This window comes from Cicer arietinum, chromosome 4 (assembly GCF_000331145.2).
Source record: "Cicer arietinum cultivar CDC Frontier isolate Library 1 chromosome 4, Cicar.CDCFrontier_v2.0, whole genome shotgun sequence".
In the NCBI taxonomy this organism is placed as follows: Eukaryota; Viridiplantae; Streptophyta; class Magnoliopsida; order Fabales; family Fabaceae; genus Cicer; species Cicer arietinum.
In genome coordinates, this window is record NC_021163.2 from 53859937 (window position 1) to 53877097 (window position 17161).

The 17161-nt window shown below is 31.0% G+C and overlaps 2 protein-coding genes across 2 annotated transcripts; both read right to left on the reverse strand.

The window, feature by feature from the left end:
- Positions 1–1418: 1418 nt before the first annotated feature.
- On the reverse strand, positions 1419–4766 carry LOC101513696 (serine/threonine-protein kinase SRK2E). Its single transcript, XM_004498112.4, has 9 exons — positions 4166–4766; positions 3374–3448; positions 3187–3288; positions 3050–3103; positions 2845–2937; positions 2552–2644; positions 2350–2454; positions 2170–2268; positions 1419–1945 (listed from the first exon to the last, which is right to left on the reverse strand). Exons 1-9 carry the CDS (start codon positions 4343–4345, stop codon positions 1649–1651), a joined length of 1098 nt encoding a protein of 365 aa, XP_004498169.1. The 5' UTR covers positions 4346–4766; the 3' UTR covers positions 1419–1648.
- Positions 4767–9130: 4364 nt separating this feature from the next.
- On the reverse strand, positions 9131–14992 carry LOC101513382 (uncharacterized). Its single transcript, XM_004498111.4, has 8 exons — positions 14721–14992; positions 14366–14647; positions 13136–13419; positions 12805–12933; positions 11775–11897; positions 10797–10904; positions 9658–9836; positions 9131–9446 (listed from the first exon to the last, which is right to left on the reverse strand). The coding sequence occupies exons 1-8, from the start codon at positions 14869–14871 to the stop codon at positions 9323–9325; spliced, it is 1380 nt and encodes a 459-aa protein (XP_004498168.1). The 5' UTR covers positions 14872–14992; the 3' UTR covers positions 9131–9322.
- Between the last annotated feature and the right edge of the window lie 2169 nt (positions 14993–17161).

Here is a 17161-nt window from a genome sequence, read left to right on the forward strand (position 1 = left end):
AGAATACATTCTTTTTAATACACTTTAGTCTACTTGTTAAAGTTTTAATTTTGCTAAATTTGTGTTGGATCTTCATATGTTAGTGTGATCCATTTTCAAAATAGTGAAGATTAATTTGAATTTCAACCAAAAATTGTCTATTAGAAATAGTATGTCATTGTCACTGTTCATGCAAAAAAAATAATTCAGAAGGAGAGGGACATAAACTCATCATGAATGTTTAAAATCTTGAAATAGCCAATCTCGTGTATTTTAGACTGTTTGATCAAATGATTGAACAATCTTAAATGCATGACAACAATAAATTCAAGGTCCATATTTCAATGCGTTGTTTACCAAATATAACATAGTCAAATTTTTCTATTTTTGGAAATTTTTATTAAAAAAGAAATTAATCATGCACTATATGGTGTTACCTAAGCTTGTCTCTCTCTCTCTCTCTATTATATGAGTTTATTTTATTTGTTTATCTCTAGACATGTTTGGTTTTCTGTTTCAATTTCCCACTTTGTCAGAGTGTCAGGATAAGAGACCAACTGGCAATTGCATGAGAGGTGAGGTCCTACCTATAAGTGAACATAAAGTCCATATGATCCAATGCATGCTGTATAAAACAAATATGTTGACAATATCAATGTTTTAAAAATCCACAAATATGTTGACAATATTAATATTTTAAAAATTCGACCGGACCTACTAATTCAATTGAACCTAAAATCAACCAGTTTGTGGGTTGAATCGGATTAAATTAGAACAGATTGAAATCTGATTTGTCCAACTTTGTTTTCTTCCTTTTTTTAATACTTATTTATTTATTGTCCAGTTTGATCTATGTTAAATTGAAACGATAGAAGTGTTCTAGACCTGTAACTGAAACAGAACAATCGTTAATAAGCCAACAACTACAAGCCTTGTACCTAATTAACTTATTAGTGTGCAATGGTTGAAGTACTGTACTCCATTTTGAAACATATACCTGTTGAGCAGATAGTATAGAACACCATTAAATGCTTAAATATCTCTAAAGTTACAAATGAAGCTTTTTATTGAAAAACTTTTTCTTGTATGCTTTGTGTACAAGCACCTTATGGTATTTATCAAACCAATCTGTGGACTGCTCATGAACATAATCAGTTAAACTAGAGGTTTGGACTTACTTTGAAAACTCACTCATAGGTCATAAGATAAGATTCAGTTTTAGATACTTTTTGAAAATTAAAATAAACATGAAAACAACGAAGGAACAACAAAAAAGGAAAGACAAGTTTTGTTAATTACAAATTGTAGAAAATAGCGGTTTATTCGAATTCTCTTTAGTTACATTGTTATAGTGTTGTTATAGTTGCGATTTGATAACACTTGTGTCGTGGAACAATAACGATTTGTTTTCATTAGCTATAGCCACTATTTGAGAACACTTGAAAAGACAAGCACTTCATAATATATAACAACTTAAAACATCTATAAATACAAAGCATCATGTAAAGAGGATCATCTCAAACTGAGAAAACATACATAACATAACAGAATCCTTCCTTGAAGATGTGAAATGTTTTCCTTCCCTATATTCCAAAACTCACTTTACAACCTAGGGTTCAACATTCAAATTGACCCCCAAAAGCCAGATTCCATTGTTTGTTACAGCAACTTACATTGCATAAACTATTTCACCACTGCTATCAATGTCAAGGTCAGGATCGGTCTCTACATCCTCGTCCATTTCGTCATCGATGTCCAAACTACCGGTAAGATACTGGTTGAGAGATTGATGAGTTCCAGCTGCAGGAATAGTAGCCTCGCTAATTATCTGCATGATTTCTTCAACGCTTTGCATTGGTTGCTCTGGCTCTTGAAACTGATCGTTCGTAGTATTCCCGACGATGAGATCAGCTGGAAGGTTCTTCAAAAACCACTCATGGTTTCTAATCTCGGGAATACTTATTCTCTGTTTCAAAACAATGTTAGTTTCCAATTGAAAGATAATGGTTTGCTTTAGAATAGTTAAGTATGTAATATGCTCTTTTCTTTTTGTTTTAGTCCATGCAAAACAATTATATATTACATAGACCATTTTGAAAAAACATAATTTACAAGGACTAAAACGAAATATGAACACATTACAGGGACCAAAAACATATTTAAGATGCATAAAAAGCACACAAGTTTCACCTGAGCAGGGTCTGCAACGAAGATTCTTGATATCAGATGACGGCACTCGGGAGATATTTGAACATAGTCAGGAATTGAGTATTGGACTTTCAAAATCCTCTGCAAGCAAAATCTAGAAATTCAAAAATAGTGATTCAATGTTATGCTGTATTGACCTAAAAGAAGTTGAAAAAAGATTACATGAATAGTCTTCCGGAAATTTTTAGGCTCCTCCGGATCCTCGAACGGATATGCACCCACCAACATGACATATAAGGTCACCCCACAAGACCACACATCTGCAATCTGAGCCATAGTGAGAACATTAGACAAATTAATGATTTTTTTTTTTAACATGACTTGTTAAATGATTTTTCTTCTAGGGATTGAAGGTAAAAAATACCTTGCCATCATATTCCTTCTTAAGCAAAACTTCAGGAGCGATATATGCAGGGGTACCAACCGTAGATTTTGGTTGTGAATGTAGCACTGAGAACTGCAGAAGTAAGGTAATCAAGACTTGCATCATAGATATCAACGATCAATCCACCCAAGATAAAAGTTAGACAAATAAATTCGCTTGATATTCGAGGAGAATAAAATTTCAATGAACTTCAAACAGTGCCAACTATCTGGAAAGTAGGTAGTATAAATTTCAAGGTATCAACTGATAAAAGAAGTATGAGAAAAATATACCTTTGAATAACCAAAATCGCAAATCTTCAAACGAGGAGCCGGACTACCATCCAACAACGTGTTCTCCAACTTCAAATCACGATGGCATACTTGCTTTATTAAAAAAGACAAATAGAGATATTCAAGTCAGGCATTTCAATATATCTTTTCGGGCGGAAAATGAACTATTTTAGAAGTGAAGACTACAAGCTGAGAAATTATGTACCATTGCATGACAGTAGCTAACTCCTGATATAAGTTGTTGGAAGAAAAAGCGTGCCTGCAGCACAACATAATAGTCACTAACTTTAACTGCAAAAGGCATACTGCATTTGAAATCCATGAATGGAATATGATAAGAACCTCATCCTCACTGAACCGTCCTGCATTGCATATTCGCTCAAATAGCTCTCCACCAGAAGCATATTCCATCACAATAGCTAAATGTGTAGGAGTAAGTATCACCTATATTTTTGGAGTATGAGTACAGATTACAATATATAAGGTTAGAAAAATAAGATAAGACACTTGATGTCTACAGAGTACAAACCTCCTTGAACCTGACAATATTGGGATGCCTTAGTGATCTATGATTTATAATTTCCCTTTGTACATTTTCATCTATCTGTTAAAAAATAGTTATGGTTAAGCAGATAAAACCATATGCATGTAATTCCTTTCAAAACTCAGTGAACTCTACCTCAAAGTTAAGCATGTCAAACCCAATGAAATTGAAAGACTTCAAAAAATCAATAAAACATTTTTTTACTAACTAACTCAAAACTAATGCACCCCACCACCAAGGGCAAACACTAATTGGAAATTACTTACAAAAGAAACCAATCAGTCAACACTTTCAACAAAATGAAGAGAAAAAACAAATTGATATTATTGTGATAACTATGTTATTGGTGCAAAGTGTCCACAAACTTTGCCAATGACTAATCTATATCGACAAATCTGGCTCGCCACCTTTAGTAGAGTCTCCCTGCCAACAACTTCAACATCGACCAACATAACATAATGTTTGTAAAAAAAAAAAAAAAACTTGACATGAAGAGTTAAAACCTTGTAACACAGACACTTTCGTTCGAACTTTCGAAGGTGTTTCTAGTGTCCAAACGTTTCTAGGACACCAACACATTGATTATATTTAATTAATTCATTTTTTTAAAATTATTACTAATGTCTACATTGTGTGAGTGTCTTGGTCTGGTGGCCGTGTCAGTATCCGTGTTTCATAGATTAAAACCAATAACTAAGTTACCATATTTGCAGACAGATAGACATAAACCAAAACAGGAAAAGGAAAAAGAAAAGCAGAGAGAAATGAAGGTCAAACCTTATCACCTCTCTCAATATACTTGACAGCAACAAGTTGATCAGTTTGCTTATCTCTCATAAGCCTAGCCACCCCAAAATTACCAGACCCAATATCACGAACAAGCTCATACCTATCACTCTCATGCATGATAGGTATATCCATTCCTCCTGCTCCAACAGTGTGCTTACAAGGATCCATTTTTGTCGAAATGAAAAAAACAAAAAATGTCACCTTTTTTTTTTATCAATTATTAAACATGCCAACATAAGAGAGTTTAACTCTCACATTGAGAAAATGAAAAACCCAGATCAGATCTTTGAAAAAGAAAACGTGGGTCGGTGTGAACCACTAAAAGAGAACAAAGTTATGGTTGTTGTTGTTCAAACACGTGAAAAAAAGCTTCAGTGGCTCACCCACCAAAATCTGAATAGGGACTTGCAGTGGTTGGAGTTGCAGATGCAGAGGGGCGGTGATAAATTAGCTCGTGAATGTGAATGTGAATGTGAGTGTCAATCCTTCTTTTCCTCTCTCTCTCTTTCTCTCTCTCTCTCTCTCTCTATACCTTTCTCATCACTCACTCCAAAGTTAACGTTTTTGATTTTATCCAAAACCAGAGAATCTAGATATATGTGGCACCAGATATTTTACTAAATTGGGTTTCATTATTTTACTATATCTACATGCGTATCAACATTTATGGTAATGTTTCCGAGAGTTTTAAAAATTAACTTGGGATATGATCATAAAATGTTTTTGCTTTATCTTTATCAATTAGAGTATTTATAAAAGTTGTTTATACTTTATAAATTTTATTTTTAGTTATAATAAAAATTATTTATATCATAAACGCTTAGTTAAACTATTTATTTTTTCCACTAGTAGTTAAACTATTATCTAAATAGGGGGTTAGAGTAAGAGGCCACATAACATAAGATAATGAAATGATTTCAATATTTTTCTATTACAAAATGTAATTTAAAATATAACAATTAAAATATAATAGAATATAAAATATATTTTAAAAATTAAAACACGATGTTAAATATTATAAATATTATAAATATATATACTAATTTAAATTAAATTAAGTTTATATTAATATGAATAATTACTTTTTTAAGAATTATGCGTAATTTTGATACAAGAGTAATTTTTTTCATTTGTTAATCTAAAAAAAAATGAAAATTTAGTAAACAAGAGAATTTGAATCTAAAAATTATATAATTATTATTAAAAAATATCAAAATATGAAAATTAATTTAAATAATTTCACAAATGAAATACAAATTTAATAACATGGTATTTTTATTATCTATATATTTATTAAAAATATATATTAAAATAGTTTGTTATCGTGAACATATCAAATATAAAATAAGATAACAACCTCTTATGAATTTGTTTTAATGAAAATAATACCTTATAATGTCTATATATCATCATATCTTTATCCAACTATCTTATCATATTTACTTTCATCGTATGCTAACCACCCAACACACTTCTATCCAGTTTATTTTCTAAAATTATGCAACAACATTTCTCTTTCGCTAATGCAGTTTGAATCATTGTTAGTTAGATTTAGTGAAGAGGAAGTCAAACGGGCGGTGTGAGATTATAACAGCTACAAAAGTCCAAGTCCAGATGGTATACATTTTGGGTTTGTAAAAGAGTTTTGGGAGAACATAAAAGGTGATTTTATGAATTTTTTGAGTGATTTTCATGTGAATGGGAGGTTGGTAAAAGGATCAAACGGCTCCTTTAAAGTTTTAATTCCCAAAAAAAGATAATTTGCAAGTCTTATTTGAATTTAGCCTCATTTCACTAGTGGAGTGTATGTATAAAATTTTGTCAAAAGTGTTAGGCGAATAAAGTGAGTCAGGTGATTAGTTCTGTAATAGTTGAATCTCAATCAACGTTTGTTAAAGGCATACAAATTTTGGATGAGACCTTAATTGCAAATGAAGTGGTCGATAAAGCAAAAAAGAAGAAAAAAGAGTTAATTTTGTTCAAAGTGGATTTCGATAAGGTGTGTGACTCACTTAAATGGGTTACCTAGATCTTGTGATGGCAAAGATGAGTTTTCCATAGAAATGACGCAAATGGATTTTGGAATGTGTTGGTTCAGCGTCAGCTTATGTGCTAGTGAATGGGAATCCTACATATGAGTTTGCTATGCGAAGGGGATTGAGACAGGGTGACCACTTCTCTCTGTTCTTGTTTCTATTAGTTGTTGAGGGTCTGAATGCTCTGTTTAGTGTTTTTGCAGATGGCAATCGTTTCAAAGATTTTGAGGTGGGCTCAAACGAGTTTCGTGTTTATCTTTTACAATTTGCAAATGCTATGTTGATCATGGGAGAGAAGTGATGGGACAATATTAGAGCTATCAAGACTAATTTATTGTGGTTTGAGATTCAATTGGCCTAAAGGTTAATTTTCATAAAAGTATATTGGCATGTGTTAATGTTAACAGTTTATGACTTCAAATTGCAGCATAGATGCTTAATTGTAAGATGATGTGTTCCATTCAAATATTTGGGTTGTCTATTGGTGATAATCTCCAACATTAGGTGTTTTGGAAGCCTATTATTGAGAATATTCGAAATAGATTGTCTAGGTAGAAATCTAGAACTTTATCGTTGGATGGTTGTTTAGTTCACCTCAAGTTGTCTTGTTTGCATTACCAATTTATTTTCTTCCCTTTTTCAAGGCTCCTTCATGTATCATTTCTCAACTTGAATATATTTTTAAATCATTTCTTTAGAGTGGAAATGAGAAAGTGAATAAAGTTCATTGGGTCAATTGGAATAAAGTGTGTTTGCCTTTAGAGAAGGGTGGATTAGGAGTCCAAGATTTGAAAGTTTTTAATAAAGCTTTATTAGGTAAATGATGTTGGAGGTTAAAAACAGAATCGGAGGGCCTCTGGGTTAAGGTATTGATCAATAAATATGGAGTGCAAGTTGGAGAATTTAAGGGGGACAATTCGAGGGAGTTTGTATGGTGGAAGGATATTTTTGCGAGAAGAGTTGGTATTGAAGAAGAATAGTTTGATAAAAAAAATTGTTTAAAATTATTGGGAATGAGAGTAATACTTTGTTTTGGAAGGATTCATGGTTGGTTGGTGAAGTTTTGTGTGAGAAATTGAGTAGGTTAATTCATTTGTCTTTGCAACAAGACGAAAATGTAGAGGTTAGCTAGAGTTGTTGCGATTGGAGGGTGTTCAAAGGTGGAGATGACAGAGGTAGTTGTTTGTATGGGAGGATGAATTAGTGAAGTAGTGTAGGATTTTATTGGCTAATGTTCATTTGCAGGTTAACGTAACAGATAAGTCGTCGTGGAATAATATGCAAAGAGGATTGTATTCGGTAAAGGAGGTGTATTTTGTGTTGTAGGAGGAGTTTGTCGTAAGTGTCACTGCACTTTCATTTCAAGACTTAGTGTGGCATCCTTTTGTCCATTCAAAAGTATCATTATTTGTGTAGAGGTTGTTTCAAAATAGGTTGCCTATAAAGCATAATATGTTCCGCCGAGTAATCATTTTTTTTTTAAGATCAACAACGTGTAGTAGGTTGCAGAGAAGTTAAAACAATTTGTCATTTGTTCTTTGTGTTCCCTCTTTTTGGATCATGTGGTATGGTGTCTTGAATTGGTTTAGACTATTGGGTGTGTTTCATATGGATGCAATCAATCACGCTAATCAATTCGATTGTCTTTTTTCATGCAATTGTATAATGCGTCAAAGAATTAATTTAATTTGGTTGGCGGTGACATGTACGATTTGGAAATCAAGAAATGACACAATTTTTCATTCACATGTTTTGAATGCAAATCTTATTATTGACCGAGTTAAACTTTTAGCAAATAAGTGAATCAAATTGCATGTAAAAGAATATTGTTGTGGGTATAATCAATCATGCTCTCAACCCTTAGAGTGCACTGACATCGCTTGTGATTAATTGTTTTACTTCTTCTTTGAGTAATTTAATTTGTTTTTCTAGTTTATTTTGATCATAGAGAAATTGTAAACTTTATTTTATTCTTGTCCTAAACAATTATTGTGCTTAAAATGTTTCTTTAATATGTTACAAAAAATAATTCCTAGAGCTCTTATTATCAATATTTTTCAATGATTTTAAAAATGTGTAATTTAATCAAATTTGTGCTTATGTTGATATTTATTGAGACTATACTTTTTTTAAGACCAAGACTATACTTATATCAAGTTGATAATATCATAAATGTATTCAAAAGTAAATAAATAATATCATAGATGGATTTGATAACAAATTCATATATAGAGGCGAATTGATTAACATTGTAATTCTATGAATTATACTTGATATAGTCCTAAAACTTAATAAACCAAATTGGATATTCACTCTTTATTTTATTTTAGGTTTAAACCATAAGTGAGGCCATACAAATCAACATGCCTTAATTTGATGCCATTGTCCTTTCCCAATTTGGTGTCCACCAAAAATTACCAAAATCAACACTCACAAATGCTCTATTTCCATACAAGCACAACAATCCAAATCATTATCACTTGAATATATGAGAGAAGCATATATGTAACATAAAAAGGGTAAAGGTAGGATTTCTAGATCTTCTTTACAAAAGAAATAGGGGATTTGACAAATGAGGTCAAGAAAAAGCATATGATCATGTTTTTGGTTCATCAGAAGGAATCTTGAAGCAACCATATTCTAGTCAGAAGATTGACAAACAAAGAAAGAGGCTTGTGTGAGGAAGAGACATGAGTTGAGGAGGGTGTTCACGGCAAGGCCCTAATTAAGAATGAGAAGAAATAAAAAAAATTGATGCACCTAATCTGCTATAGGATTTGGACGCAACAGATAGATAGAAAAGTTAATACAATGAATTGCACATATCTAATGTCTTAGTAAAAAGATAATGAGCTCTTTAGCCCTAAGAGTCCCAAAACCCAACTCATCTAAACTTGTTCATATAAAAAATTTGAGATAAGGAGTTCAACTTTTCTGCTAATATATCACACAAACTCCTAACATTTGGTTTTTCTGTTCAAAAAAGTACATATATATTTTGGTAAAGAGATGATAGAAAGATGCAGTCACACACTCGTGTTTCTTCGGAATCAAGTGAATATCAATAATGTTACACGAAAAGAGGATACATAGATGAAAAATTTATCAGCTACAAGTTGTAACTATCGAGCCCCAAATCCCTCAAGGCATCAGTAGCAGCATCCTTACAGTTGCCATGTGTTTGCTTTGCCTTCCTTATGTATTTCTCAATTCCATTATTAAGCAGAATAGTTCTGTACAATATAAAGTGTGTAAGCAAGGGAGACTATAAACTAGTACAATGCCCTCGTGAATGGGCTCCGGTCACTGTACGAGCCATGCAAATGCTGACATGTGTCTCGAGAGATTTAAAGTGACCAGACAGTGCCAAGTGGTTAGCAAAAACACAGTTTTTATTATTAGCAAATATGTCTTGCACTGTAATATCACAGATTATGAACTTACCTGTTCTCTGGGTTTCTCACTGCAAGATTTCTGATCATAAGACAGGAATTTCTTTGCATTTGGTGTGCTGCAGGAAACTTCTGCATGGCTTGAATAGCAAGGTCGCCAGCACCAGCTTCAATGGCACGGGCTGCATTTTCTGGGGATCTTAGCGAGAGCACAGAAATAATATACATGATCTGTATCACAAATAAAATAAAATAAACACACATCATAAGACGCACATATACAAACTTAAATGATAATAACAAGTATATCAGGAATTGTATAAATAAAACTATGTGCTGGATATAATGATAACAATAGATAGGTCTGAATCACATTCTAGAGTATCAATCCCTATAACTGCATTTTTAAAACATATTCATTTACCAATTTATACCTACATGAACAGTAATATTGATACTCCTACCTTTACTTTTATTACCTTCATTTTAGTACTTACATATTGCCTACATTTTTTCCACAAATAAAGAAACATGAGTACAATTACAAAAATACTGACATTACGGTGAATAATCAATAAAAAAAGAACATTAACTAAAGTTACAACATATAAGTTAACTGAAAAAATAAGATCATCTAAATCCTAATCCTAATTGTAAAACATTAAAAACAAAACTATTTAACGAAATTCAAATGCATAAAAAGTTAATTAGATACAGCACATAATGTTGAATCATAACAAACTAGTACTAGTAAAAAAATTCATATCATAAACTTGCAAATCCTATTTTGTAAATTTACAAGATCTACCAGAAAAGGATACATTAACGCTAATTTATACTAAAATGTATAGAATATGATCTTCCCAATCAAGTTATATAGCCTGAATTTTATGGGTTACAACTCGGTTATCGTTATTGTTGTGTATAGCTGAATTTTACAAGTGTTGACACCATAACTTCATCAAGTATATCAACCAAGTTTAACTACAAAGTAAATCTTCATTACAGCTTCTCCTCGTTTTCAAAGCAATTGCTAAGTCCGTGAATGTCCATATTTTGGATTCATAAAGGTAAACAGGAATCCAAAAATGGAAGAATAAATCAGTATAAAAGTACCATGAAATCAATCTGTCAATGAAAATCACTATACTTGAGTAAAGACCAATGGTTTCAACTATTTAAGGTTCTCACCTCTTGCAAAACAGAAGGATCATCGGCATATCTCGCTGAAAGCTTGATTAGCTTATCCATACCCCCTTTCTCCACAATTGCATTCTTGTTTGTGTCACTTCCTGCTAACTGATCAGTTAAACATATAAAGGTGTTATTCAACTCAAGGAAACAAAATTACATATTTAAAGTAAAAAATAATGCCATGTCAGGCCAACTATAATGCCTGTGTTTGAACCCTAGAACTAATCAACTAACGAATATTTTTAAGGTTATTTCATTTTTACACATATTACAGAAGTATGATGTGATACACACCATAATATATATTGCAAATATAAATTTATGAACTGTAAGACACGCCTGAGAAATGAAAGCCAAAGTCGTATTGGAGGCCAAATTGAACTGGTCACAATATAGGTAATTGTGGTTGGTAGGACCGGAAATATATGAGCTAGTTGACTTCTTACTCCAGCTTTAATGGAAACTTATAGCTATATGTTCCCCAAAAAATTGGTAATACACACTTTTTATTTTAAGTGAAAAACAAAGATACAAGGGATATATTCAGGTACTAGTTGTGTAGCACCAACAATTCAAATTGAAGGCATGTCTAGTTTCGACACATGTCAGTGCCCAACATCAACATGACACCGACAATACATAGTTACATTCAATTTCTTCCATTTTTAAATTATTACAATGTCAATGTGTATGTATCAGTGTCATGTTCGATGTTTGTGCTTTCATAAGATACTGGTGATAAAAATTTAAAACACGTGAACCATAATTATTCAAAGAAAACTTTCAGCTCAAAGAGAAAGGGTCGGACAATAACCCACTAAAACGGATAAAAAGAAGAAAACTCAATCACTTCAAACAACCAATGGCTGTGAGAAACACTACTATTTTTCTTAGAATTGTTAAAAAATAAAAATAAATGATAATAATAATAAAAGGTCCAAGTGGCATTTCTAGAGAAGCATTTTCAACTTATACCTTTGAAAGTAATGAGCAACAAACTTTTGCGACATCTTTGTTGCCTTGTTCACCACTGTCATCTATACATCTGAGTACTATATCAATACCACCTTTTTCAGCAATAGATTTACATATTTCATCCTGCGATAGAACATAAATACTCAACAGAGATAACACGAGACAATATACACTTGTGTAAGTGTTTTAATTTGATGATTATTTATAACAAGCCTGACACAACATACTAAGTCTAAACCTTAAACAGCATTAAAAATCTAAGGGTGGGAAAAGAACAAAGCTTGAGTACATGCCATCCCAATTGAAAATTCTTGAAAACTTCAAGTCATTGTCTATTATAAAGCAACATAGGCAAGCATCGTCCATCACTGGCCCTAAGTTTTTGGATTACAATATGTCCCCTTGCATTGTCAACCAGTTTCTTCATGAAGAAGGAAATCTTAGAAGGATGCCTTCAGAAAGTTACCACCAAGGTCATCTGACTCGAGAAAGGGAATGACAACCATTGCAGTAACTCAGCATTTGGCAATCATATATAAAGTGAGACAGAGTATAATAGCTTTTGGGCTTTCAATGACTATTCTGAGACAAGAATCAAGGATGACAGTAATGATTTGTGTAGGACCGGGCACCATAAATATTACTCTCTGTTCCTTTTCAATTGTCGAAATTTTGGGGAAAAAGTTATTTCTATATATCTCTTGTTTTCAAATTTCAAGGTTACAATAACTACTTTTTGACTTTGTAAATGATATCCCCCCTTTATCAACTATGTTACACTTACACATTAATGAAGAGAGAGCAAATGGGTGAGTGGGCTAATAAAAAGTATATTTGAAATTTTCTTATTAATCAAAATTGTCTCTTGTTTGTGCTAAACAACCATAAAAGACGTGTATATAGAAATAGAGAGAATATAAAAAATTATATAACTAACCTGTTTTTGAACCAATGGTTATAATCCCTAGTATTTTGAATAGAAAATCAACATATTAATACTGGATGTAGATTTAGATTTTAGTCCACTTACATTTACTGCAATGGCCTTTAAAGTGATGCATGCTGAAACCAGGTCAGTGGAGCCAAGTCCTGTGTGCAGAGAATCCACAAGGGCATCTGTAATTCCAATCTTAGCGAACTTTCGTGCATATCCATATACCTGAAAATGGAATTTATCAGATATTTTGAAGTTATTATGTACACAAAACTGAAATGATATCAATTTTATAACATTTGGAAGACCCTCCAGTTCACCAAACTTAAGTTCACTTCACATTTTTCTTCTACTTGTATGTGTGTGCATGGCACTAGATTTCATAAATTTATAAGACCACGTGCAAATTAAAGCTGCTTTAACTTACTTGAGAAGCAACAACACGATTGTCATCAGGCGTCAAAAGTACTCGAATAGCCTCATATAAGCTTTGAATGCCAGGGTTCTTATGTATGGACATCATCTCCACAATTAGCTCATCAACCTTCAATTCCATAAATGACTCCTTGACAATTTCATCACCAGTTGCAGCTGAAGCCACAACGCGAAAGCTACTATTTAAGACATCTATGTTTTGCTTGTTATCATTTATGATACCAACTATAATCCTTGGTCCATTACTGTTATGGAACGTTCCTGTACTTTGAACATCTGCAGCAACAGAGGTACAAACATTATATTATAGAATTATGTTATATAAAAAAGAAATACAATTTATGCAACATTACACGGCATTTAAGGATTTTTTAAATAACCAAATCAAAAACATTATTAACCCCACAAAAAGGTCCAAGTCTTTATCATCCAGCCCAGATGACATTTTTTTTCATTTTTATGAAGAAAACAAAACGAATGTAATAGCTTAAGAGTTTAAATTTTAATGGGCATACACAGTGAAAATTAGTTTTACACTAACATCCAATGAGAAAGCTTCATTTTCCATAGCCTACTATTAATTTCAAAATTCACTAGCAAAAGTGGGGTGATGTGACAAAATAGTGCATTTTCATTGAGCACTCTTATATTTAAGTCCTTAAAATTGTAAGAGTCGATTAATTTAGTCTCTCAATTTGTAAAATAGCAATTTAGTTCCTTAAATTGAACATGTCAATCAATTCAAATCATTTTTTAAATTTGAGCACTACAACTTTAAAGGTTCTATGTTTATCATAAAGCACCAAGAAACTATTGAAGTCAATATGTATGTCTTTAATTGGTTTTGATGAATGCTTACTAAAGAGATATTTTGGTACATTACTAAATTGACCAACATTCTTTAATTTAAAAAACTAAATTGTTATTTCGTAAATTTGAGGACTAAATTGATCACCCTTGAAATGCTCATTATCATTTACTCCATTTTCATTAGATTTTAAGTGTAAACTACACTAACGGTGCATATCATCCTTTAAATCCATAAGATAATCATTTATCCAACAAGTACTTAATTTATTTATCCAAAGGCTCCCTAGATAAAAATTAAAAAACACGACGAATATACTTGAATAAGAGAAAGAAGCCATGCAAATGCAAAGATCTAATCGAAAACACAATGAATATACATGAGCAAGAGAAAGAAGAAATTCAAAGAACTAACCATGAAGCAACAACGCCAAAGCATTCAAAGCAGAAAGAAGAGCGCGGTGAGATCCAGCATCACTGGTTATCTTAGAACAAAAAGAACAAATCAATTGAACACCGCCATTTTTGGTAGCAATAGAAGCATTTCCATTTCCAGCGTCACCACACAACTCGGTGAGTTTATCAAACACTTCCACCGTTTCATCATCCAATGCATCCGTTTTAGACTCTAACCGTTTCATATTTTCCAAGCATTCTATCACCGGATTACTTTCTCCCGGAGCGGATGTCACGATGCCTATTAAAACGACGTCGTTTATGATTTGAATCCGAATCAGAAAAATAGAAATGAAGAGTGTGAAGGGAGTGACCTGAGAGATCGACGCCTTGGAGAGTGAGGGTTTCGATTGCGTCTTGGAGAGCTTCGGAAGGTTCCATTCCGAGATCGTCGATGTTTTCTTGTACTAGTTCGTTGAATGCTTCTTGTGAGATCGAACGCGGCGTGGTGTTTGATGGAGCCATTGTTGTGCTTTCGATTTCGAACACTCTCTATTTCTCTTTGCTTTTGCTTCCGCTTCTTCTGAAAATTCAAAATTTGGAACTGGAAGAAGAAGAACGAGTTTATACATTGTTTGGTAACAAAAGAATTTGAGAGGAAAGAAAGTGGGCGGAAATAAGGTTAAAAGAAGCGTGATAATATATGGTTTGTTTCGTAAAAGTAAAAAGAAAAAGAGAAAAATGAACTATAGAATGATAATGTAAAGAAATTTTACAGTATCTATTAATAAGAGTTATTGATTTAATCATTTCAATGTATAATAATAACTTTCGCCAATACATACTTATATTATTCATTTCATTACTTATGTAAATTTCCATGTCAATTAAATCCAAAGGTTAAAAGTGAGAGGTAAAAAAGATATATTATTTCATGAATTACATTAATAATCCTATAAATAAAGATTTAATTTATATAGACTATGGGAATAAATAATTTTTATATTGTCAATCAATTATAATACAATTGTTAAATTATTAAAAATATTTGATTTTTAGTATAGCTATCTCTAAAGTATATGAATGAATGTAATAAGTTGACAATATAATTTTTTTTTTAAATCAATGTATGTTTTTTGAAAACTTGTAATATAATGAAGGGTCTGAAATTTTAATTTAATTTTAGAAAAAAATACAACATAAAAACTTTTAGGATATTTTTTTGCCTGTACAGATTTACGTAGATCGAGAAAATAGATTTTATAATTACACAAAGAAATATTTTATTTTATCCAAAACAATATTTTAAATAAATTTTTTTTCCAAATGATATGTCGTCTAATACATAATGATAGTTTTATAACACCTCCATATTAAATATTATATTATATTAAAATGACAATACATTAAGCTCTGATAATTTATGTTACACGGATTTCAATTATTTTTTAATATGGAAAAAATATATTCTTAAATACGTTTTGATTTTGAAACACGACACAATATATAATGTCAAAAGAATAATTTATTATAATCTCACATGGATAAGAGATACGGCTCTATAAAAGTCAAATGATACAAACTGAGGTTCTGATGCTAAACACACTAGTGGAATCTCATAAAGTGTGAGGATCAGACTAGCCTACATTGAGTGGATCGGCATATTTCTTGTGTGTGATTTTCTTATCTTAAATCTCTTATTGTTTGCACTTAAATATGAGACTTTTTTATATGAATATCCCATTTTTTTGTTATTTATTCTTCAATTGTCCTACATTAAAAAAAAAATTTCAAATTGTCCTACTTTTTACTTTCAATAAGAAGTCTCTCCCTGGGGAAGCGACCTCCTGAAGAGGAAGCCTCTCCCTGGGGAAGCGACCTCCAACTACCCATTTTCGTTTTTTTGTTAGTTGTTTTTGTTTTTGAAAAATTGTTTATTATTACAATTATTAATTTAATTATTTAAAAAATAAAATATTAATATTAAATTAAAATAAAATACATTAATGAATTATAAATAAAATTTATAATCTAATTATTATTTTTATTATAATAAATAATTATTATACGTATAATTAAAAATTAATATAATTAAAATAATTAAATTATTAATTTAATTATTTAAAAAATAAAAATACTAATAATAAATTAAAAAAATACATTAATAAATTATAAATAATTGTTATATTTTTATTATTGTTATTATTATAATAAATAATTATTATACTTATAATTAAAAATTATTATAGTTAAAATGATTAAATAAAAATATATATATTATATTATAAATTTCAAAAAAAACTAAAGGATAATAAAAATTAAATAATAATAACAATTAAATGAAAAGAAATTTATATTGCTAACATGAAAATTAAATGAAACCCATACCAAACCAAGGATATTGGCCACAATATGAAGGTGTTAAAGTGTGTCACAATCCACTAATGCGGAGAGTCACGAAAGGTCGCCCAAAGAGCAAACGCATTAGAACAGAAATGGACAATACATAAAGAGTACCAAGAAAATGCGGATTATGTCGGGTCTCTGGTCGTACTAGAAAACATTGTTCAAACGCTGCTGACACATCTACTCAAATTTGATGTATTTTTATTATTAATTTAATGTATTTCATTTAATTTTCATGTTAGCAATATAAATTTTTTTTCATTTAATTGTTATTATTATTTAATTTTTATTATCCTTTAGTTTTTTTTGAAATTTATAATATAATATATATATTTTTATTTAATCATTTTAACTATAATAATTTTTAATTATAAGTATAATAATTATTTATTATAATAATAACAATAAT